General features: G+C 39.3%; 1 protein-coding gene across 1 annotated transcript in view; it reads right to left on the bottom strand.

Annotated features, from left to right (window-relative positions):
* il34 (interleukin 34) overlaps window positions 1-20,466 on the bottom strand; it is a 38,373-nt gene extending 17,907 nt beyond the window's left edge. The window contains exons 1-2 of the mRNA XM_088299557.1: window positions 20,322-20,466; window positions 8,068-8,395 (exon numbers count right to left, since the gene is read on the bottom strand). Coding sequence (XP_088155683.1) covers window positions 8,068-8,113 — 46 coding nt within the window. The 5' untranslated portion in view covers window positions 8,114-8,395; window positions 20,322-20,466. The remainder of the gene's footprint in view (window positions 1-8,067; window positions 8,396-20,321) is intronic.
* Between the last annotated feature and the right edge of the window lie 2,670 nt (window positions 20,467-23,136).

Below are 23,136 nucleotides of genomic sequence, written 5' to 3'. Positions count from 1 at the left end.
CCATTAATTAGATAATAAATTAGTTGTCAATTAATTGTTGCACCTCAAAAGTAGGAAATGAAAATTGAAAACAACAGAGAAAGACAAGAATGTAGGCTCTTTCTTAGCTAATCAATTTCTGTATAAATGTTTTTGTTTTTTTGTTTCTAAATTATATTCGGAGGACCCGATCTTGCAGTCTCCCACCTGTCTGACATCTGTGAATGCAATGTGGGTTAAATTCCCTCTCCGTGACGTGTGAATGGTAGTCTGTTTCCATACGGGCTCTGTAATTAACTTGTGATAGTTCCGTGCAAACCTGAACAGATTAGCAGTACACTGTTAGCCCGTGTATCATGGACCGACCGGTAATAGGTAAACAAAAAAGCTCTCCTATAGTTTTACCCTTCCCAAACGCTTCAAAGCCATTTACACTTGCAAGCGTAATATTGATACAATTTACACAGCTGTGTTTAAAGTGCTCTATAAAACTGATGCATTATTATTATTTAAGGGATGAGAAGTTTTCTGACAACAGTGAGTAGGGTTCTGTCTAAGCAAGAGCCATGGTGGACAGCGGCTTTTGTCTCAGTCTGCTCATTGTGTTTATGTGTTACTCTTCTCTCAGTGATAAAGAAATAAACAGCTGAAAAGTGCTTCGACTACTGTGGCTCTTCGTTTACTACGATCCGACATTTCTTGCAACTATTTAACACCAAGTGTGGGCCTTATGTTAACAACAATCTTATTTCCTGCACAGTGGATGGAAGAAAGGAATTTGCCCTGCTAATGTTTTGCGAGTGCTAAAACCGCTAATTGTGGTTTGTGCTCATAAAGCCAACACACTATATAAATATAGAAGAGAAAAAAAGTGAAACTGAAGATGTGTATTGGATAAAAAGTCCTGCAAGGTACGTTTTTCTCCATAGTTTTGGCACATTTCTTGGAACATAACATGACATTCTTAAAACTAAATGATTATTTGGCTCAACAGTCTTTGCATTCGTTCTGCGGAAACAATACAGCTCACTAGCAAAAGCTCTCATCTCTCATGAAACTGTTCACACATGTTTCACAAGTAAATTCCTTTCCCATTGAGGAGTCAGGACCATAAAAATGGCCAAGATCACTTTGTGCTTTTGCCCCAAATAACCCGCACGGTTTAGTGCTGTAAATAGTCAGTGGCCTCAAATGCGTCATCCATTTTGGAATCGTGCAAGCACAATGAATATGTTCTGTCATTATGGCTATCTTAAAAAAAAAAAAAAAAAGTAAAATAAGATTTTACAGGAAGAGCAGTTACCAAAGTTTGGCGTCACACGCTGCACTCACTTTTTTGCATGTATAAAGCAACTATACATCTCTACCCTACAATGCTGTAAAAAAAAATAGTTGTCCAATTATAGCAACACTTTCACGGTTCCTTCGTTAGTCAACTTCTAATTTCACCTAACTGTCAATTACTGTCATGGAATCATCAAACGCTCAGAGGGATTCAGATATGGTGTCCATCATATTACTGTAGGCTACTTGTCCATAAACATTTGCAAAGATGCAATGAGACACTTGAGATATGTAGTGTGAACGATTTATCGTTTTGGGATCGAAATTGCGATCTCAGACAATGCGATTTTAGATCGTCAAAGCAATCCAGCGAATCCTCCCAGACCGGAACACGTAAGAGACTGGTCACAGAACAGTCTTCCAAATTCCCAAAGAGGCGCAAGGAGGCTGGCGTTGGCACGAAAAGCAAGATGTGCCAAGCATGCACGCTTTGATCTCCTGCATGGATTCCAACAAATCAGTTCCTGCTCTTGCCATGTCAAAGATTGTGCACCTCACGCATGCCGACTTTAAAGGCATTGAGAGGAGTCGGCTGTGTTCACGCCCACAACGGTGCAAACCACCCGTTGAGTCGACAAAAATATAAAAACTTGACTAACCTGCTCGTTGACTGAGCATTCACATTTTTTTTTTAACTCTCAGAGAGACTTGAATTCACAGGACCAAATGGCGGTTATGTTGTCTTAAAATTGTGGCTTGGTGATTGTTTGTCCTTGTCAGTATTTAGGGAGACAGGATTGCATTTTGGGTGCAAAACTTCAGGGGCTCTCAATACAAGGACAGAGTGTTACGGAAAAAAGTCGTGCTGTTGACACAAATTAGAATTTAGTCTTCCAAAACATGTTGTGCAAATGTTAGAGGAGCATCACAAATCCCAACAGACATTTTTGTCTGCTTTAAGGAAGACAAGCAGGGATTATTTTTACTGATGCATGTCAAAGAAAGCAGATGTGGAAGTCAGAGTTCGCAATTACCAGCAAATCTGAGTCTCTTGCTCTGTTTCTCAACAGACCACCCATAATCATACAAATGTGCGGCAGTAATTGTATAAGCAGAGGATACATCCATCCATCCATTATCTGGACTGCTTCTCCTCACGAGGGTCACGGAGGTGCTGGAGCCTATCCCAGCTGTCTTTGGACAGTAGGCGGGGGACACCCTGAATTGGTTGCCAGCCAATCACAGGGCACATCTAGATGAACAACCATCCGCGCTCACAATCACACCTCGGGCCAATTGAGAGTGTCCAATCAACGTGCCATGCGTGTTTTAGGAATGTGGGAGGAAACCGGAGTAGCGGGAGGAAACCCACGCAGGCACCGTACTCCGTTAAATTCAATTAATAAATCTTCAAAATGAAATAAATCCAATTTCAGAGAAAACGAGGACATCCGCCAATCTTTAAAACCATTATCTCTTTCTCTCTGAAAGGAATTTGGGCAAAGATCCGCATGACTTGGCTCAGGTTAAATTAAACGCTTTCCTACCAGTGTTTAAAATAAGAAAAAATATTCCGACTCACACAGAGATTCAGAATCTTCTTTGAAATGAAAATATTTAGGGTGTGGAGCCAACTCTTTCAAATTACCGAAGTCAAGAACAGACAACATGGCATCCTTGCCGTTTCTTTAAAGCCAATAATGCTGAATTAAACAATGTTACTTGTATGAAAAGATTATGCCGAGGGTGGTGCTTAATTTTGAATATGAAAACCTTTCAACTTGGACTATTGCAATAATCAAGCATGGAGGATACAAAGGACGGGATGAGTTTTGCAGCATCAGCAACAGACAGAAAGACCTTGGAAATGTTCCTGAGATGGAAGAAACATGTTTTGTACAGATGTTTGATGTGAATACAAATGGTCAAGTTGACAACAAGATTGTTTACTGAGGTTGAGAGGGGCCCGTCTTGACAGGAAAAAGAAATGGTGGGACCTGGTGGTGGTGGTGGTGGGGGGGTGGTGTGCGTGAGGAAAGCTTCCGTTTTAGAGCTGTTCGTCAGGGTGACATTTTGGCTCATCCACAGATTTATCTGCTCCACGCAGTTGGAGAGAGACGGGAGTGGGAGTGAGGAGGATGGGAAATGGGTAGAGGTGGATCTCGGGTCTGTTCTAAACCATAGTTAAGTGTCATCAGAAAAGCAATGGAGGGATATTCCATGCCTGCTGAGGACGCAACCGAGAGGCAGCAAACGATAAATAGTAGGGTCCAAGGATTGAACCTTGAGGGACTCCACAGATGGCAGTGGCTTTTTTTTGGGGGCTGGGAAAATAGCTTCACTGCTGTGGGCATGCGGAAACCAGATTCAAGGTTCCTTTTAAAAAAAACTATGATTTGGAACACAACTGTAGAGGAATTAAGGAAGCAGCTGTACTTGATAAAGATGTTTTCAAATAAAGATAATATTAGAGTTAGTGGAAATTGTCATTTAGCGTCCACAATTTTAATTGTTAAATAATTAAGATGACAGGAAACACAAAGCCACAAATGTGAATAAATCACATTATGTTCCTCACTTCCTCACTAAGTAGAAGACTCAGAATTGCTGTCAGTGAGCAGGGACAAGTAACGTAAAAAAAAGAGAAAATTGTGCAAAATTGGGATGGTACGACCTGGTGCTTCTGTCGAGTGAAACTAATTGTATTAGGTTGTAAAGTGTGGTGAAACAAATCCTCTTCCTGAGTGCATCCTTTAAGGACCTTACAGGAGACGAAAGTGGGCTTTTATAAGGGGGTAATAGTAATTAACTTATTCCCTACCATTGACGGCTAAATACGTCTTTTTTTTTACTTGGCTGGTAGTGGATTTAAGTTAAAGTTGTTTTAACTGGATGATCAAGTGAACAAGCTCAACTTTTCTTTATCATCAACAGAAAGCTACTCTGCTGTGAGTGAGTATTAATATTTAGCAAATTCAACCTTGCTACAGCTGGTCATAAAAGGTTGGCTTGAAAACCTCTTGAAACCCTCTTGCACTTATTTATGATGTAATTTCCTGACAATGACGAATTGAATGTTAGAAATCTGATTGTGTGGATGATTCTGAAGTGTCGGATGTAAGGCTCGGCTCGTCACGCACAAATGATGCGAGTCGCAAATCTGAAAATCTTAGCATCTGTCTGAAGGAAAACTTTTTCCCGTCACTGCCGACTGCACACAGGTGTACAAATTCAGCATGATGTGTTTTTCTTGTTCATTTGTACAGCAAACCAACTGTTGACTGAAGACCCTCCTGGAAATCATGTGTTTACATGCGCGCGTCCTCATGACGAGCTCCATCAAGCAAATCGCCCTAATGCAGTTCTACACAAAGAGTCTACAGTACAAGCGCTTGGCTGGCTCAATTTCACAATCTTCGTCCTCAAGTACAACAAATATCAAAGAGCCCTTTTTGCCGAAAATTATGAGTACCTACGTCTATGCAGTTTGGGTCGTCATTTATTAACGTCATTTATAGCTCATTGACAATAAAATGATGACAAAGTAGTAAAGTAACAATGACATTAAATACCCACATGAAAAACGAATCTAGGCCACAAATAGGTCGAATCAAATAGAAAACCACAAAGTACAGTGTCAACTCAGGGTGTCTTCTCAGTCCGCAAGTAAATAAAGAAAGCAAATAATAAAGAGCTTGTTATTTTTCTAGTAACTATATACCGACTTTGGCGTCCCCTTTATTTCAATTAAAAAAAAAAAGCAAGGTTATGCATTTACACTCAACTTTAAATTCTAATATGTCATGAAATATATATTTGTTTGTTTAAAACTCAGCTCGTGTGTGGATTGGATGTTTATGTGCTCTCTTTTTGGGCTGCGATACGATATAATTAAATAGTAATGCATGAACGCACAAGCTGGGGGGGCTTTAAGACAGGGATGCCCAGTGCGTCGATTGCGAACGACCAGTAGCTTGCAAAGGGGGTGTGGTTCGATCGTATAGACACAGAGAGCAGCCAGAAACCTGTTACATGTCTCGCGGCACAACCACATACAAGGGCGCAGAAAGCACACAAAGACAAACAACCATCCGCGCTCACACTCACACCTCGGGCCAATTTACAGTGTCCAATCAACCTGCCATGCGTGTTTTTGGAATGTGGGAGCAAACCAGAGTACCCAGAGAAAACCCACACTGCCACGTAGAGAACATGTCAACTCCTCACAGGAAGGCCGGAGCCGGAATTGAACCCTGCACCTCTGTAGTGTGAGGCGATTGTGCTAACCCGTCAACCACCGTGCCGCCCCCTTAAAAAAAATAAAATAAAAAAAATAAAAAATAAATAAATCAAGCTAAGTTAAATCTAAGATCTTATTTCAGCAAGTGTGACTCAAGCTCAGGACTATAAAGGAGAAAGATTTTTGTCATTTTTGTAGATATGAGTTTCAGAGTTGGGACAAAGAATGAGCCACTAAGCTTCGAATAAAGAGTTTTGGTGACTATTCAAGCTTGAGGGTGGCAAAATAGCAGCCTTATCTTACAAAAAAAAAATACCTGAATCCAAGTCAGGCTAATATCTTGTAAAAAAAAAAAACAAGGAGAGGTCTTGAAAATGCATGCGGGAAATTGTGTTTAAAAAAAAAAAAATAAAACAAGAAAAAGAATTTTCCGGCCTTAATACTATTAAGTTTGTCACAAACTGCTCATCACCAAAAGAACACAAAACATTTTGCTTTGAGGCTTCTTCAGTTGGAAGTGGAGCTTTACATTCACGTTCACAGCAAATTTAGACGCTGCTTTCAAAAATTTCAAACATGAGCTACATTGGCATTTTCATCTTTGCCTCATATAAATACATTCCAAAGTTTATTTGACACACGGTTGACAGAGCGCAAAGAATAATAAGTCCAGAAAATTGTGGGAGCTTTTCAAATTGAAACACGCACCGTGTCGTAATCATTGTCACATGGACTGTGCCTGAAGATGCCCACTGGGTTAATTTGACCCCGTCTCGGGTCCTTCACGGCTCCTTTGCGGTGATATTAATGTTGATGTATCTTTGTAAAGGGACATTATCGCCGTGAAGGGCGTAGTTTCTGTTAATGATGGCTACCCTCAATTTGTGGCTAGTTCATTACCACGGTGACAACTAGATACGCCCCTAAAACTAGTTGCACCGGATGTTAAAAAAAACAAACAAACAAAAAAAAAATAACGCTGTTGAAGATTTCTCAGTTTCAAAATTAACAAAAACAATTGGAAGACAGAGACAATGTTTTTGACACACTTCAATTAGAGACGCACCGCAGTCCACTCGTTACGGCTAGTATTTACGCCAAACAATGAATGTTATATATTATACAATAAAGTGTAATTGCACAACCACTCCAGTAGTTGGCAGTGGTGCTCTCCGAGCCTCCTTGCTCTCCTTGGGGACAGAAAATAATTGAGAAGCACTGCCACATGAGGTTATTATAGATTTAAAATCTTAGCTGTTTAACAACAATATCAACAGGGTAACTCAACCATGACCGCCTGTGGATCTTTCACGCGCAGAAGAGGTCCTGATAAATACTCCAAAATATTCAAAAATGGTATGTTATGGACACAAGGCCATGACGCTCCAGTCAGAGGATTAACTGTAACATGAAATTGCTGGACTGCAATTTTCCAAAAACAGATACTTGACATGTGGGAGTCATTGAAATGTGTAAGCCAAAGTGACCATGTGTTATACATTGAAATGGAATTTGATATAGTGAAAGAAAACTCTCTCTTTGTTTGATACAGCTTCTCATGTAAGCATATTTCTGTTAACATAAAGAATATGTCAAGCATATGGCGCAAGAGTAATGTTGCTATTTGAAGAAAGTACAATGACTTTTGAAAGCAGTAGAAGCAACACAATGACACCTTTTAAGTTCTTATTTTCATTTCACTTTTTTGGTGACAAATGATATTGAATTTGAAAGGTAATTTGTTTGTTATGATAAGCTTGAGCATCATCAAACAAAAGTGTGCAGAGAGCATTTCTGAGCAAATTAAAAAAAAAAAAATACACCAACTGAAAAGCAGATTTGTAAGCGGCACAGAACATTTAAACAGGAAGGGGAAAACGAAAACCAAAGTGTCACAATTAAACCAAAGAGTTCCTCTAATAAATGTCTTGCAGAAAATCGTCGTTCACAGAGGGATTAGAGTAAATGAAGCAAAAAGCCAAAAAAAAAAAAAACACTTGACGCCATGAAATATCCTTTCAAGCTTCCTGAGCTGTGGTCACACAAAATTTTCTGATGCCATGCATGCTGTGGTTAGAAAAGGTCAATTAATGAAGGTCATTTGAATGGGACGACTTTGAGGGGCCACTTAGTGTGCCGAGCGGGCTTCACACATGTTGTCGTTACCCGTTTCGCTAGCTAAAAAAACCCATAAGGTAACCCAAACGATTAGCTTCCTGACATGCGTCAACTATGTTTTTTTTTTTCCCCCATCCGCGTGAACCGCCGCGGCCTGAGTGGTTGGGACTTCTGGTGTAATACACAAACTGCAATAGCGTACACTTCCATATAGCATACGAAAGCTCCAGAATAAATAGTTTCACAAAATGTAAACAACATTAAAGTGGATGCCAAAGGTTAATTTTTCGTTGGATTATAACGGACCTTTCCCCTACTGTGATGCAGCCTTTAGCAGCACCGTATCGCATAACATCATATATGGTATCACTCTCAAGCATGAAACATGTTTCTCATTTTTGTCGAAACACGAGCTAATCTTATTAGGAGTTTCTCATGCATCTTACCCAAGAGGGCTCCCAACAGGCGGACTGAGGTGGAACGTTGGACCATACTCTTGGTTTTAATTCCTCAGCTCCAGGGTGCTTTGAATTCAGCACAACGTGCGTGTGTTGATATATTTGTAGCACATATATAAATATATGTATATGTATACGTGTGTCCACACACGCAGGGCAGGTCGGGGCAAACTGCTGTGTCACGCTCCTCTTCGGGGGATGTTCAGCTTGCCAAACATGAGTGGTCAGACATCAAGTCTTCATTGCAATTTTGGTACATGCTGACAGCAACAAGTCATTTTGGTTTGCCTCTTGTGCTTCCTTGGCTGTGGGAAATCTGGGGGAAGAAAATAGGAAATGTAATTAGGAAAAAAGAGAAGATGCAAATCATCAACTTGAATGCAGCTATAATCAGCATGAGTTTATTAAAACAAAAAAAGTCATAATCAGCTAGGGGTGACCCGATCCGTTTTTGTGTATCGGATCAGATTTTGATATCAGCCGCCGCCCCCCCCCAAAAAAAAAATACATGTAGTGGATTTTAGCAGACAACACCCAAAATGTCCGATATTAGCACACAAAGATAAGCAGTCCATTCGAGAATCCGTTCGTGTTCTTGTATCCAGCAGCGTCTAGAGCGAGCGTGCAAAACCCACGTGATCGAAACAACGAGCGAGTGAAGACAGTCTGGGAGTCAACATATTTATTAAAAAATATTGAAGTTTGTGGTTAAAAAATGAATACGTAGGTGGCGACTGTTTTGGATAGTATTCACTGTAGGACTTATTCATTTTAAATAACATTCACAAAGAAATCTGTCAACTGTCAAAATCATCCGGACTGCTTGTTATGATGGAGGATCGCGAACCGCTAGCATGCTAGTGCTACGCCCGCAACTTATAAGTAAATCGTTTACTAATTCCCGTTACAAATTGCCCACAGCTTTGCTATTTAAACGCCGTGAAGCAAACGTCTCTTCTCAACCCTTTACAAATTTACAAACTAGTTACGTGGAAATGTTTGAAAAACTTGACGAAGCTACCAAATCTACTTTGCCTCACCGGATGAAGTTGTCTGTCTGTCTCTGCTGTACGGTGCACAAATGGCCATCAGTTTGTCGACTTCACATTTTTTGTACTTTGCATTTGAATTGTGGGTGCTCAGGCTTTATCCGGCATTCCAAAACCATTTTACAGTCATAAGAGAAAAAAAGAGAAATATATAGAAATAAACAACATTGATTTTTTTTTTCAACATATCTAGTATTAGAGTGATCCAAAAGTAACGAAATGTATTGAAGTCACATTAATATTCGGCACTTTGAATACTTTGCTAAGTGAATTTTTAACAGGTAACTAGTAACTGTATGTATGTATTTATCCATTTAATAGTCAGATACACGCCATGTTTGGAATAAATGGGTCATATATTCTCATAACTACCGTTGCTCACTCTTGTTATTTGGTTTAACAGGATAACTTGATCAAGTCTCTTCTTATACTAAAAAATGTATCACAGCATGCTCATATCATATGATATCGGATATCGGAATTCCTCTAGGGCCACGATGTTGGTATCGGATCAGAAGTGGAAAATACACCCCTCATCTGAACGACTATTATGTATAGAGTATTAGAAATGGGCATAATCAATAACATTTTATGTATTGTCAGAAATTGATGATTAATTCAACCTAGACGCAATTAAGGCAAATCTGAGGGGTGAGTATTAATTAGCTGTGCCTCAGTATCAGACACAGCAAAAAAAATGCTGTACAGTTGTTGATCTGTTGACGCCACCCACGGCGTTTCCTGACATTCTTTCATTTGCAAATTGCTCGAGACAAACGCCCACCCCCCTTCACTCCCCCACCCCTGAGCGGCACTGACAGGTGGCCCCCACCTCCGACAAACAGCTGATATTGGTCGATATTACTGACACGATGCTAAAAAGGCATTGCCACGACACGTGGGGCATCGGCGAGCCCCCAACTTGCAGTCTTGTTGAAAATAGGTTAATAGCACATCAAAACAAGACGCTATGAAGCCAACTGATGGACCAGGCCACACAAAAAGAAGAAGAAAACAAAACATGAGGGTGAAAAGAACAAAGGGATGGCAGTAAACAGGGTTCTGAATTAACTTATGTGATAACAGGATTTCCACCAGCCAATTAGTTTTTTTTTTAACTTTAGCGCCGCCGTTTTTTATACACTCGCTCTGTTTGTTTCAAGCACGTGTTGCACTCTAGACTGCTGCATGAAATATCAACATTTGCACAGCCAATGGGCATATTAAATGTCATTATGTAGCACAGTATTTTATTTATATTTTTTTATTTTGGAGTCACTGTCAGGGTTGCAAATGACCGACAACAAAACACAGTCCTTGGGCATCATCTGAATGTCACCGATTCTAATTTCGGTTGCTTGTTTTGATTCCAGTTCCAAACGATTCTCAATTTAGATTATTTCCGGGATGCCCAAACTATTTATTTTTAGCGTCTCGCAGCACGGACTAAAATAACATTTGACGTAGCATTTACATTAACCTGTTTTGTGATGTACTTATACTACTTTGAACATTGAGTGACAAGGCTGAGGAAGAACAGAAGTTTGTTTTCGTCCCTCACTTGCTTATTTTCAACCACTCGGTCATCATTCGAAAGGACCAGTCATGCCCAAATTTGGAAAAATCATTGATGTTTTGCATTATTACTTAGTTGTTTTTCCCCAACTATACAATATATAAAAATAAATCTATTATTGCTATTAGCTTCACATATCTTTACATTAACTGATGAATTGGTTTAGAGTTAAAAGATTTCAAAGCAGCCCTCGCGTCCTTTGATTTTTCCATATGGACACCCTGGTTTAATTGGAGACCAGTTATTTTTGGTTGAACTCATCTGAACTTGTCGACAAATTTACAATTTTTCCTCACATGGTTATTCTTAAACAGTTTATATTAAATTAATGACTCATTTTTGATCATTTATTATTGGATTTGTTACTGCAAATGGCATTCATTATTCCATACGGACGACTTACGTGGCCACCTGACCGTATTAAAGCAAGCTAGGGCAGCAGCTATCAAATATTTTTTTATCCGGACATCCTGCAGAGAATTATATTGAATAATCTGATTAAAAAAAAAACTCAATTCTACTTGGTTGTGAGTACTTAAGACAAAAATAATAATTTCCACTTAAAGACCTACTGTGAAGTAATTTCATAAAACTAAGTAATAATTTTTCCGAAATGAGATCCAGGCAAGTGACAAACCCAGAAGTGTGACATAACTTCAACAACAACCAGCCAACAAGCCAATCAGAAATCAACTCAAAAGCGACATTTCAAACTGATCTGAGGGGATCCACGTGTTTGAAAAGTTGAAGGAAGAGGACATTGTTGGCATGATGTAAGTTGTATGAGTCAGATTCTCACAATGCCAAAAAATGTTGTGCCCGAACGATCGCACATGGAGTGGTGACGAGAATCAACGAGATTGGAACAAATAACGGTACGAGGCTGCGGTTATTAAACTCGCGTTACTGTTTGAAACTCAATCCTTTGCCAAGCTGTAAATTACACGCAACATTAGTCCATTTATTCCGCTGCCGCTAAGAGCACACGTCATTTTGGGTTGGTGTCCCACATTGTCACATTAGCTTTATTTCTTGTCATATTTTGATAATACTTGTCGGGATAAATAAGGGATATTTAATAAATGATAAAACGCAAGTGAATTCACAGTACGATTGATTGTGATTGGCAGTTTTCCAAGAGGATGTGGCCTGTTCACCAAAAAAAAAAAAATTAAATTAAATTAATTGTCATCACACCTCCCTTTTTGTAAACGCTTTATCATAAGCAAAATGGTTACGAAAACAGACTCCGGCGTGGCATTCATTCGCTTTGCGTAAAGAAAGAGACTGGTCAATTTACGTGTCCTGTTCTCATCTTTTGGCCACTCAAACAACCGCTGGCCTGAACAGGAACGATACATCGGCACACGAAATAGTGAAAAAAAACACGTTAACAATGGCAAAAAGTAATTAGAAGGACAATCCACAATGCAGTACAACAGCTGGCTGGCGACTCGGCCATCTTGAAACGACGTCACTCGCCGGAGATTGCCCAATTTGACTTCACGGAAAGTGTTCAATAATGAACGTCCAATTGTTTTTCAATTTTATTCTTACATTTAAATCGTGCATATCACGATTTGGACAGCTAAAAAAAACACTCGTGATTAAGCCTGGTTTGTTAAAAAGTGAAAATGGTGTTTGGATGTTATTTTAGGGCGGCGTTATGTTGTTGAAGTCAGTAGCAATAGTTTGTGATGAAAAACAGTCACAAAAAGAGTTTGGAACGTAAGTCAAGTCAACGGTTACGCCGAGACTTGCTGCCAGGAAGAACTTACCACTTACCTCGGCAATGATGTCCAGAAATTAATTGCTAATGTAAGGCTTATTTTGAAGCTGGCCGTGTTACCGCAGTGGTTACTATTATCCACTATTTGCGTTTATTACTATTGTGTTACTATTATCCATACCATAAACCATTGTTTCTATGCTTAGCTTGACTTCTTAGCAGTGTAGACGTAAATAAGCGGGTAATTGAAGAAGATTTTTGTTTGTTTTGTTTTTTTTCCCCCATCAAGGCACCCGAATTAATGGAAAATTTGTTTCCGCCCTAAAGCAAGCTGACCAAATATCACATGCTCTTTTTCCTCTTTTCTTCAAGGTGCTAAAAAAGTTTTTTGAACAACAACAGCTGCAACTCTCTTCGAATCAAATCAGCGCTGTCGTTTTTTTTTTTTTTTTGTTGTTGTGGAGAACCCCAACGCAGGGAAGCGCGTAGGCGAGCAAAACAAAAGGTGTTTAATGTCCAAAAGAAGAAAACAATAAGGAAAACAAGGCTCTGGGCTTACCCCAAAATATTAAATTAACAGAAACAACATCAAAGTAAGTAAACAACAACAAGGACCAGGACTTGACTTTGCAGCAAAACAAAAAGCAGCTTGACATGACATGAGCAATGGACACTGGACGATGAACAAACCAGGACTGAAATGAAACAGGGAACTGAATCCAAACAGACAAGACAACTTGGAACACCTGGACAAGAGACGGCTAACATGACCGCCTCGCTAGAACATCTAGAGCAGGGTGGGCAAACTACGGCCCGGGGGCCACATGCGGCCCGCTAAACGTTTTAATCCGGCCCGCCAAACTTGAAAAAAATGAAATGAATAAACCTTTTTAATGTTTTATTTTCAAAATACTGCGTTTAATGTTCACTTTCATTTCAAATTAAATGTTTTTTTTGGGGTTTTTTTCAAAACACTCCATCCATCTGTTCCTGGTCCGGGCCCCTCTGTCCAATTTTAGAACTCATTGTGGCCCGCCAATCAAAAAGCTTGCCCACCCCTGATCTAGAGCGCATGAATGGTGCGGGAGAGAAAGAGCTCAGCTTCATAACTCGCCGGAGAGCTGAGCATTGAGAAACAAAGAGAAAGACGGACAGATTACGTTTGTCGAATCACAGACTTGGTGGAGGAGAGATTGTTTTGTCTTTAAAAAAAAGTCACTACTTGGGATGACATTTCCACCTTGAAACGCGTCATCGCCGAGCTATTAAATGTACCTGTTCAAAAAGCCCACACAATTTTTAAGAATGAGGTTATTTTTCCTCCAGATAGCGTCTCGGGAGCTTGGAAATGGAAACAGGAAACTCGCACAAGGTCCAAATCTTCCCACTAAAAATACATAACGAGCTGCAGCGCATCGAGTCCGCTGGAGTATTCCTGGTCCGTAATGAAGACGAAAAGTTTTCCTGTTAGACGTCTCTGCAATTTTATTCAGGGACCTCAAGATGTTCAAATCACGCAGTTGAGTTGGCCCACAGGCGCCTCGTCAAAATCAGCCGGTTAGAAAAACCTGATTTTGTTCAATTTTCTCAGCTTTTGATGTATTAAGATTGATTAGTTTTGGTCATTTTCAACACACTTTGTACATACAAAGTTAAAAAAGTAAAAAATAGAACTAAGCTTACATTTTGTCGCCTCATAATTCAAGAAAAATAGGTCAGCGTGATCAAATTGGAAAATGATAACTAATTATTGTTATATTAGTGTGGGATGTGTAAGTTAAAATGAAGTTTTCGTCATCTGAACTTCCAGCCAAGCTGGAAAATTGATCTTTGACGGCAATAGCAGTGAATGCGTTAAAAATGTGTTTCATGACCAATATTGCTTGGGACCTTTGACACAGAACTAGACTTTTTTGGAATATGAACTTTGAGACTTCACAATACTAAGTGTCCGTCATCTGAACCTGAAATTGTCCCTAATTGGGCCTAGAACCCATGGACGTGTTGCGTTGGGTTAGTTTAAAAAGAAAGACCACTGTTCTCTGATCAAACGTATGAATGGAAGCGATTTAAAAGGACGAGGATGGACGGGGATGGAGGACGACTTTTTTTTGAAGAAGGACGGACAAGCGATGAGGGAAAGGTGCCCAGGTCGATGGCGGAAAAATGCGCCCATCTCTGCTCAATTGATCACAGAACTCCATGCGCCTCGTTCACACACCCGGCAATCAGAGCAGGCCCGTTTCAGGTCACCATGGACAAATGAGGACAGCTGTGAGAGAACGCATGGGCACGGGATGAACAAACATTATACAATACAAAACAACTTGATGTCTACATTTCACAACAGTTGGAGCTGTTCCAAAGCGTTTTCCATATGGTGTCATATAAATGAACGGGAAATTAGAACAGAAGTTAAAACGCATAATAGGTACCAGAAGAACAGCAACAGTCTCATGTTGAGTCGAAAGCTATAAAAATACAAATGTGTCTCCAAACGACTTTTAAAAGTGGACAGAGAGGATGCTTGCCTAACATTTAAAGGAAGCTCATTCCATAGGGAAGGACCGGCAACAGCAAAGGCGCGATTTGAGGGAGGCAACGTACTGACATCTGTGGTAAACCGCAGGCTGTCACTGAGTGCGCCTTCGAACCTCCGGGATTCCGCAGAACCGTCCTAACGTGGCCTGTCACAGTCGCCGTGATAGGCTGAGAGAAACTTAGCAGGGCTTAAATATGGATTGACATTGTTGCGTAGTCTCTTCCACCAATTATTTTTCGTTCTAAATTAACTTCGTACTATAAATGACAAGATCGCTTTTACTTTTTTTTTTTTTAAATGTACCCAGCAAGCATGAATTGAGACCATCTGAAACTAACTATACTAGAGCTGAAATGATTCTGTCAAGTTGTCGTTGTCAGACCAAGACCTGTATTTTCCTATTTCAAACTCTAGATGCACTTTAATTGGCGTTAGGAATAATTTAAAAAAAAAAAATTTTAAAAATAGCCTTTGAAAACTAGCATATCACATTTTAATTCCAAGTGTTCACTTGTTTTAAATTTCCTTTATTAAGAAAATGATATTGAACATGACAACTGCATGTACAAATTAAAAGCTTGGCACTGATGCAGACCGTAAAAACTTTACTAGTCTGGATTATTATGATATTAAAACATCAATGACATCGTTTTTAGATGAGAGACTGCTTAAATGGTGCTTGAAGTTGTTTTTAGACAGCCTGTAATAACATTCCTAAAGCCTGTCTTTCAAAATAAAAAGAAAAGGCAAATCTGACCCGGAACACACATTAAATATTTGACTGCTCCTACGGTGTCGGCATAACCCAAATTTGTCAACTGGAAACATGCTATCGTCTATCAGTAACCCTCGCCGACGTCGTATTTAAGTCGTACTTCCAGTGATCATTTGTGTGAAACTCACTACAAAGTACACGCGCGTCTGCGGAATCCTGTAAAAATAATGACACCTGTTATCCGTTGAATCCAAAACGAAAGGATGATTTAGGATGTGTGACATTTGAATTGAATTCTCATTACTATTTAGTTCTTGTTAAAGTGATGACAACTGAAGAGAATGGCAGCGTTGTTCGTAGCTTATTTATGACGACAAAAAAAAAAAAAAATCATACACATCAGTAATGGAAATGTTTATTTTATTTTTATAATGTGTGTCGTGTGATGTATAGAAATGTGTCGAGTAACCGACAAGCCAGCCAACCAAGCAACGCTCATAAAACTCTAAATCTGTTTAGGAACGCTTCACGTTCTGAAGTCAATCACAAGTTGTTCACAGTGAGAAGCAAAATCAATCACAATGTTATCCATTATAGACGGAAATTTACAGAGCCGATAAATTACACATTCTTATTCGAGCACTCAATGCAACAAACAGTCGCGAAGACGTCCGTCAAAAGTTTTAACGGTCGCAAACAGTTTTTCTTGTCATCAAGAAATGTTCAACATGTGAACCTTTCCTGTGGAAATAATCATAGAACTGTACGGCGGACACATATTTGTGGTTCGGCACCTCCTAGTACACTACGTCCATGCTTGTTGGGTGAAGAATCTTGGGGGTTAAAAAGAAATTTATTTATTTTTACGGGTTCAATCCCTGGATGATCAGTGTCAGAGTTTGGTTTGCATTGTGGGCAGTACGTCGGATTAGTTTCCAGTGAGAGCCGGATCCGCCAAGGCTGCTCTTTGTCACCAATTCTGTTCCTAACTTTTACAGACAGAATTATTGGGCGCAGCCCACTGTTTTTGGTTCAAAAGGAGTTCAAAATATCTTGGGCACATGAGTAAGACATCATGTGGGGTGCCATGTAAATGTATCCAATGTCAATTATTTTGACAAAATTTTCTACATTTCAATTCTTTTCTGTTAAATTAGTGTATGTCTGTCAAACACAAAGAGTAACGGGTAAAAAAAAAAAAAGACATGTTTTCCCACGAGATGACTGAAGGTACATAATTAACCCGAATATCCATGTTTTGTGAATCATTTTTCGAAATGATGTGCCGTGATTTTTCACAGAATAAAGGTGGTGAACGCTGGATTAGTCGATCGATTATTCCACCGATAAATTGAATAATCTGAAAAATAATTTTCATTGACATGTATTGCAAAATCTTTTTTTAAATTTTCGATTACCGTTTATTTACCGGGAATTAGTTTATTTGGTATTGTGTAATGATAAAACAAAACCAAACAAAACAATGAAGCAATGTCACACAACACTCACTGACATTTTTCACCATAAGAGCTATTTCCTGAATGCAAAAGGCTCCTGATTTGGTGTACACTTCTGATGCTTAAACACAAAAGACTTTCATAAAAAACGACGGAAATCTGAAAATATTTACTGTTGAATGGCTGTAATCGAAGCACTTTAATCATATACATTAAACAGTGTCTTAAACATTGACTCGATTATTTAAATAGTCGACCATTATTTTATTTGTCGGTCCGAGTTCTGATACTGAACCTCGGTTATATTCTCATACTGAAAAGTGAATTATGTTCATAATTAAAGACTTGAAAGATTCAGCTGCAGGCCACAATGAAGTCAGATCAAGAGCATCTGGCCGAGATGGCCCATTTTTTTCATTCAAAAACTCTCTTTATATACTCTTTAATCGGGAAAAGGTTATCTTTGATTTTAAATGTTATCAATTTGTTCTGGAGAAATCAGTAAATACCTACAGAAATTATTCTCAAAGCACCCTTTCAGCAATTTAGTCATGCTTTGGCTATTCTGAATTAATTAGCGATCACCCTGCCCAGAAAGCAGCAATGGCGTCAGCCAGTTTTCTGCGGGGGGTGGCTGCCTGGCTATCGAGTCGAACAAAACTTAAATGCACGTTCCTACGTCAACCTGTAAGAATATAATATTAATCGTCACAATATTTTCTATTTTGCGGAGGTGATAATAGTTTTTCCAGAGGACCTCACATTTTACAAAATGGTACAAATTGAAAAATTATTATATGAAAAAATATTATTTACAATAAGAATGGAAGCCAATATTAATCATGTAAATTTTATTCCACATGACCTGATCAAATCAATAAATACGTCTGCTTCGGCCATTTTGTTTTGACATGCTATTTCCGCGTCAGGACAAGGTCTCGCGTCACGCAAAAAAATCCTGCAAATTTATCGAGAAAAAGCCATTATTAAAAGTTTCGATATATGCTTTTATGAATCGATATCGGGGTAGGAAATGGATCAAATGTAAAGAACAAATTTAGCTGTTAACATCCCGAAAGCTCAAACGTAAAAGCTCCATATGGATCAGCCACGTAATTCAGTCTACACCATGACAATGTTTTGCAAAAAGGAGACAGCAAATTGAATCAAACATCAGAAATTTTCCGAGCCAACTTTCCTGTGATTGCAACGTGGGGATAGCGCTGCTCTCCGGCTTATAAAAGTGACATTTTATTGAGGGATGATTATCACACTGACATTCCTGATTTCTGAATTTCAGCGCTAACATGACTAATGACTCCCCACGTAGTTGGACCGGAGACAGATGTGCGATGCACCCAGCCTGCAGCTGCATGAGATCATCAAACAAATGTTGACGGCTTCACAGCATGCAATGATGACTTTCGAACAAAAAATGATTCACACGCTGGTCAAGTCCAAGTTTAAACGCATTTTGATTTGGTGAATCGGTAGCTTCTGTCAGGAAATGACACAGGGGAAGTAGGAAATGACTAAGATGATGAAGAAAAATCCTAAGACATGACAAATCATTATGGCACTAATCGGAAGAATTTGAATCAATGACGAGGTGTGTCTGGAACAAAAGTAGGCGGGTCAGAAGGCTCGACTCTTCCCGCGCACTAATGAAGCAAACGGAACAGTTTTATCGTTGCAGATGTGCTGGTTGATTGGCTGAACCTCAGCTTGTGAAACTTGTAGAATTTACAGTTTGAAATATAGCTGCCTGATGGAACTCGTACGCTTTTAGTACGCTGCATAAAAGGTCAGCGTAATTTGGGACTTGGAACATTTTGTCAAACTATAAAGAATAATTTAAAAAGAAAATAGCTCTTTACACAACTTTAGTGTTTTGCCACTTCCTTGTGTCATTTCCAGCCCCAAATCCATTCCCTTTCACTCAATATCAGGCCAATGTGCGAACACTTTTGAAGTGTATGAAAGGCTAAATACCCCAGATTGAAGTGAGGCCAGTTTTCAAATCAAGTGGAACGTTTTATGATGGCTTAACCCTGAAAGGCAAACCCAAAACACATGCATGAGTATGCAGCCGTGTTTTATTTAAGACCAGCAATGAACACCAAGGATGCTTCAATGGGGTGCAAAGGTTACACCCGCTGAATATGATGGACATTTTTTTTTTTTTGGTGTTTGTTTTTGCAAGCTCTCTATCAAGATTTTATTACAAAGTAGTGATGGCAGGGGGTTGCATTTTATGATGGCAGCACTTTCATGACATGACGTGATGTGAGAAAGCAACAGGGAGCTCTTACTACTTCTCTGATGTGGTGTCATACCGATCAATCTCAAAGCAGCGCACTCAGAGGTCAAAAAGCAGAAGGGCAACTGCCAGACTGGTGATTAAGTCAACACAAAACCCACATTTTAACCAGTTGGCAAAAAAGCCACAACTTAAGCAAAAATAATATATATAAGGAAAAAAAAGTTTAAAACGGTTAATCAAAAAAGATGGATGGTAGAAAAAAAACAAGGAATCAATACATGCAATCTTTTTTTACACTTATTTCATTAAAAAAACATATTTTTTTCTTTTTAACAACAATTTGCAAATACTTCAAAACTTTTCCTAAGTTCACAAACTTAAATGAGACTAAATCAGCAGCAAATCAAAAATGCTTACAGCAAAATAGTGCACTCCGATGCTTCAAATGAGACAATTAAATAAAAATCCAATTCCGCAAAGCCAACTCGACAAGCTATTCTTCACGATCAATTCATCAAGAAATTGATTATCATTTCTAGCTTGGGTCACATCACAATTCTGTGGACCGCGCTAATGTTTCAGGCGCACACACGCACGCACAGAGATCAAGCGTCCTCCTTCTACAGCCTCATCGTGGATTGAATTGAAAGCATGTAGATCAAAACATCCATCCATCCATTTACTGAATGGCTCATCCTCACGAGCATTTACTTTTAAAATCATATTAGTTACTGCTCGGATACTTAAATTCACACGTTATATCCCACGTGGGCTCAGGTGCGCAAATTGTGTAGGTCACTTTTGCGTAAATCCATACACAGGACATTTTTGAATCCCATTCATACCCAACGTGTCACCATAGCACCTGACGAAAGTGAAATTTAAACGCGGCAAAACGCGTGGACACGCACCTTTTGCAGGCCTTTAATCCCCAATGTCGTCCACTTCTGTCAGGTGCGCCGAGCTCCAATCCCGCCTGTGTGAGATGATAGCAAATCCGAACAAGAAATAGCCTACGAATACTTTGTTAAAGGGAAGTCCATCACTTGCTCCGTGCGTTCATGCTTGTGTTCTCTACGTGTGCGCAGAGACTGCGGAGTAGAACAGTCCGCAACAGGTTGTCCTGTCTCCGACTACGTCAAGTTGACAGATGCCTAACAACATCCGGTTTGCTGTCAAAATAAACGTACGGGTGCCGTTTCCTCGTGAGGAACAGTATGGAGTTCAGTCACGGTAGAGGACATCCAAAACTGCGCACATGTCATATTTAAAATGTTTTTTGTTTGGTTGGGGGGTTGAATTCACATCAAATCCAAGTGCTGATGATTGAAAAATTGTACTTTCCAATTATAAAGCAGCACTGGTTATTTATATTTGAATATAAATTATGTATACATTTATATAAAGTAACCTGATAAAAGCACATAAACTACAACACAGTGGAACCTTACCAATTTGACATCCATACTCTGACATCTTGTTGAGATTTCTCGCCGTGTTATTCAACTCAAATTTCACATACAGCAGGAACGGGATTTTACTTTGAAAGTCCAGCCGGGTGTGTTCGGCGCGTAATGGCGAGCTTGCTACCACACGCAGATCACAATCGCCTCCTGGCTCACAAGCCGTCGGACCTCACATGTTTTCTTTTACCCATGCACGGCGCCAGCATTGTTTTTTTGTTTTTTTTTTATCCCGGGGCCAGGGGGGGTGGGGGTGGTTGGTGCTTGACGGATATATTGGGAACTGGCGGCGGGCTGGGGGCTATTTTCTTGACTTTACATGCTTGAGAGGTTGTGTCATCTCTCTGTCAGGTATGATACATCCCTTAAGCATGTATATGGAAGCGTGGAACTGCCAATGTGGAGTAAACAATTTTGACTGGCAACCATTTTTCCTATGTAAAGGAGTTCTTGATTTGGGCATGTGTGGTATGATGGGGAAAATGCCGAATGAATATCATGCACTACAGACATAATATTAAAACAATAAAAAATACTAATATTATATATCTTATTTATAATATTATTTATTTATCTATATAACTAAAATTGTATTGTATGGTATTCTTACTTGCGCATGCACAAGTCAATATCCCATGACATTATGACGGGAAAAAATGCTTTTTAAAATTTAGCCTACGTTTTATCAATACGTTCGAAAGTACTTTTTTTCCGACTACGAAAATTGCATTCGAGCGTCCCTTTGAATCGAGTGGTCCGAGTTGTGAAGTGGCAAACAAAATTTGGACCCCGATTTCACCGACCGACTTCTTACGTGACGTCACTGGACAATGGCGACCTCCATGGAGACACAGACCGTGAATGACAAAACATAATTTATAAGATTATAAAAATGTATATATCTATAATTATTTATTACAAGATTAATTTAGTTATTTCACATAACTGCGTGAAGATGTGCTGTTATCTCCAATACATTAAGTTATTAGGTGAAATTGATGAAAAGTAGCTCCGTGCTTGCTTTCACCTTCCGCACCAAACATGAACATACCGTCACGGTGAGTACAAGTCCCACCACACTGTAAAAAAATGGAATTTACTCAACAAAAACGATGAAAGGAACAATGTTCAGGAGATGTTTGCAACTGTTTTTCTCCTTAATATCTTGTGCAAACCTGAGCAAAATACGGCCCGGGGGCCACATCTGGCCCACCCACCGTCACTGACCGGCCGTCTCAATGCAATTTGATATGTTTTTATTTTGAACGTTATGTTTTTAATTTATTATGTATTTAGACGTTCTAATCTAACCCCTTTCTCAAGTTCACCAAAACTTTTAGACGAACTCCAATGAACCCATGAGGACCCTGTTGAGGTTTTCACAGCATGGGACAAAAACCACACACACAGTTGTCGATAACCACAGTGCATCCTCTGGCATCGTTGACACATTACAAGAATATTTGCACATGCAGTGGCTAAATATTAGAGGGCATAAATGACAGAAAATGACGGCGTAAAGGGCTCTTTGCCCAAATATGGCTGTCTTTTGACCCTAACCCCTAACCCTAACCCTAAAAGTCAATTTTCTTCTTAATGTTGTGGTTAATGTACATTAGATCAGTGGTCCCCAAACCATCAGCCAATTTGGTAACGGGCATACACAGACAAAAGAAAAGATTATTTTAGTTTGAAGATTTTGTGTCTTGAAAAGTGAGGCTTAAACAGGTCTGAGCATTCCAGCCAAAATCGTTGTAGCTTGCTAAAAGATGCATTTTCTGAAATGACGGCGTCAAAATATTTACCGTATTTTCCGGAATATAAGCCGCTACTTTTTTTCCCAGATTTTCAACATTGCAGCTAATACAGAGGTGTGGCTTTTCTGTGGATTTTTTTTTCACCAGTAGGGGGCGGTCTATAGTTCTGAAAATACGCTAAAAAAAATCTCGATTTTTTTTTTCTCTCAGGTCTGTTCTGTTTTAATTAGCAAAGTTTTTGCCGTGTTAAAAGGCACTGTTTTAACAATCTGTTTATGCACCTTTATGTGCATTCACAGTGCAAAATCATTCTGTACATGCAGTAAACTGCGGCTTATAGCCTGGTGCGGCTTGCATATTATTATTTTTTGCTGCGGCTTATATATAGGTGCACCTTAAAGCACGGAAAATACAATACCTGAAATTTCCCATGAAATTTCACGCTCAACGGTTAGGCAGGCACACCAGCGACCCATAATATTGTTTGTGCAACTAACAAGTCAACT

This window comes from Idiotropiscis lumnitzeri, chromosome 6 (assembly GCF_059441095.1).
Source record: "Idiotropiscis lumnitzeri isolate Australia: NSW breed Sydney's pygmy pipehorse chromosome 6, RoL_Ilum_1.0, whole genome shotgun sequence".
NCBI lineage: Eukaryota > Metazoa > Chordata > Actinopteri > Syngnathiformes > Syngnathidae > Idiotropiscis > Idiotropiscis lumnitzeri.
Note: the sequence above shows the minus strand (reverse complement) of the source record. Positions and strands in the feature narration are given on the sequence as shown.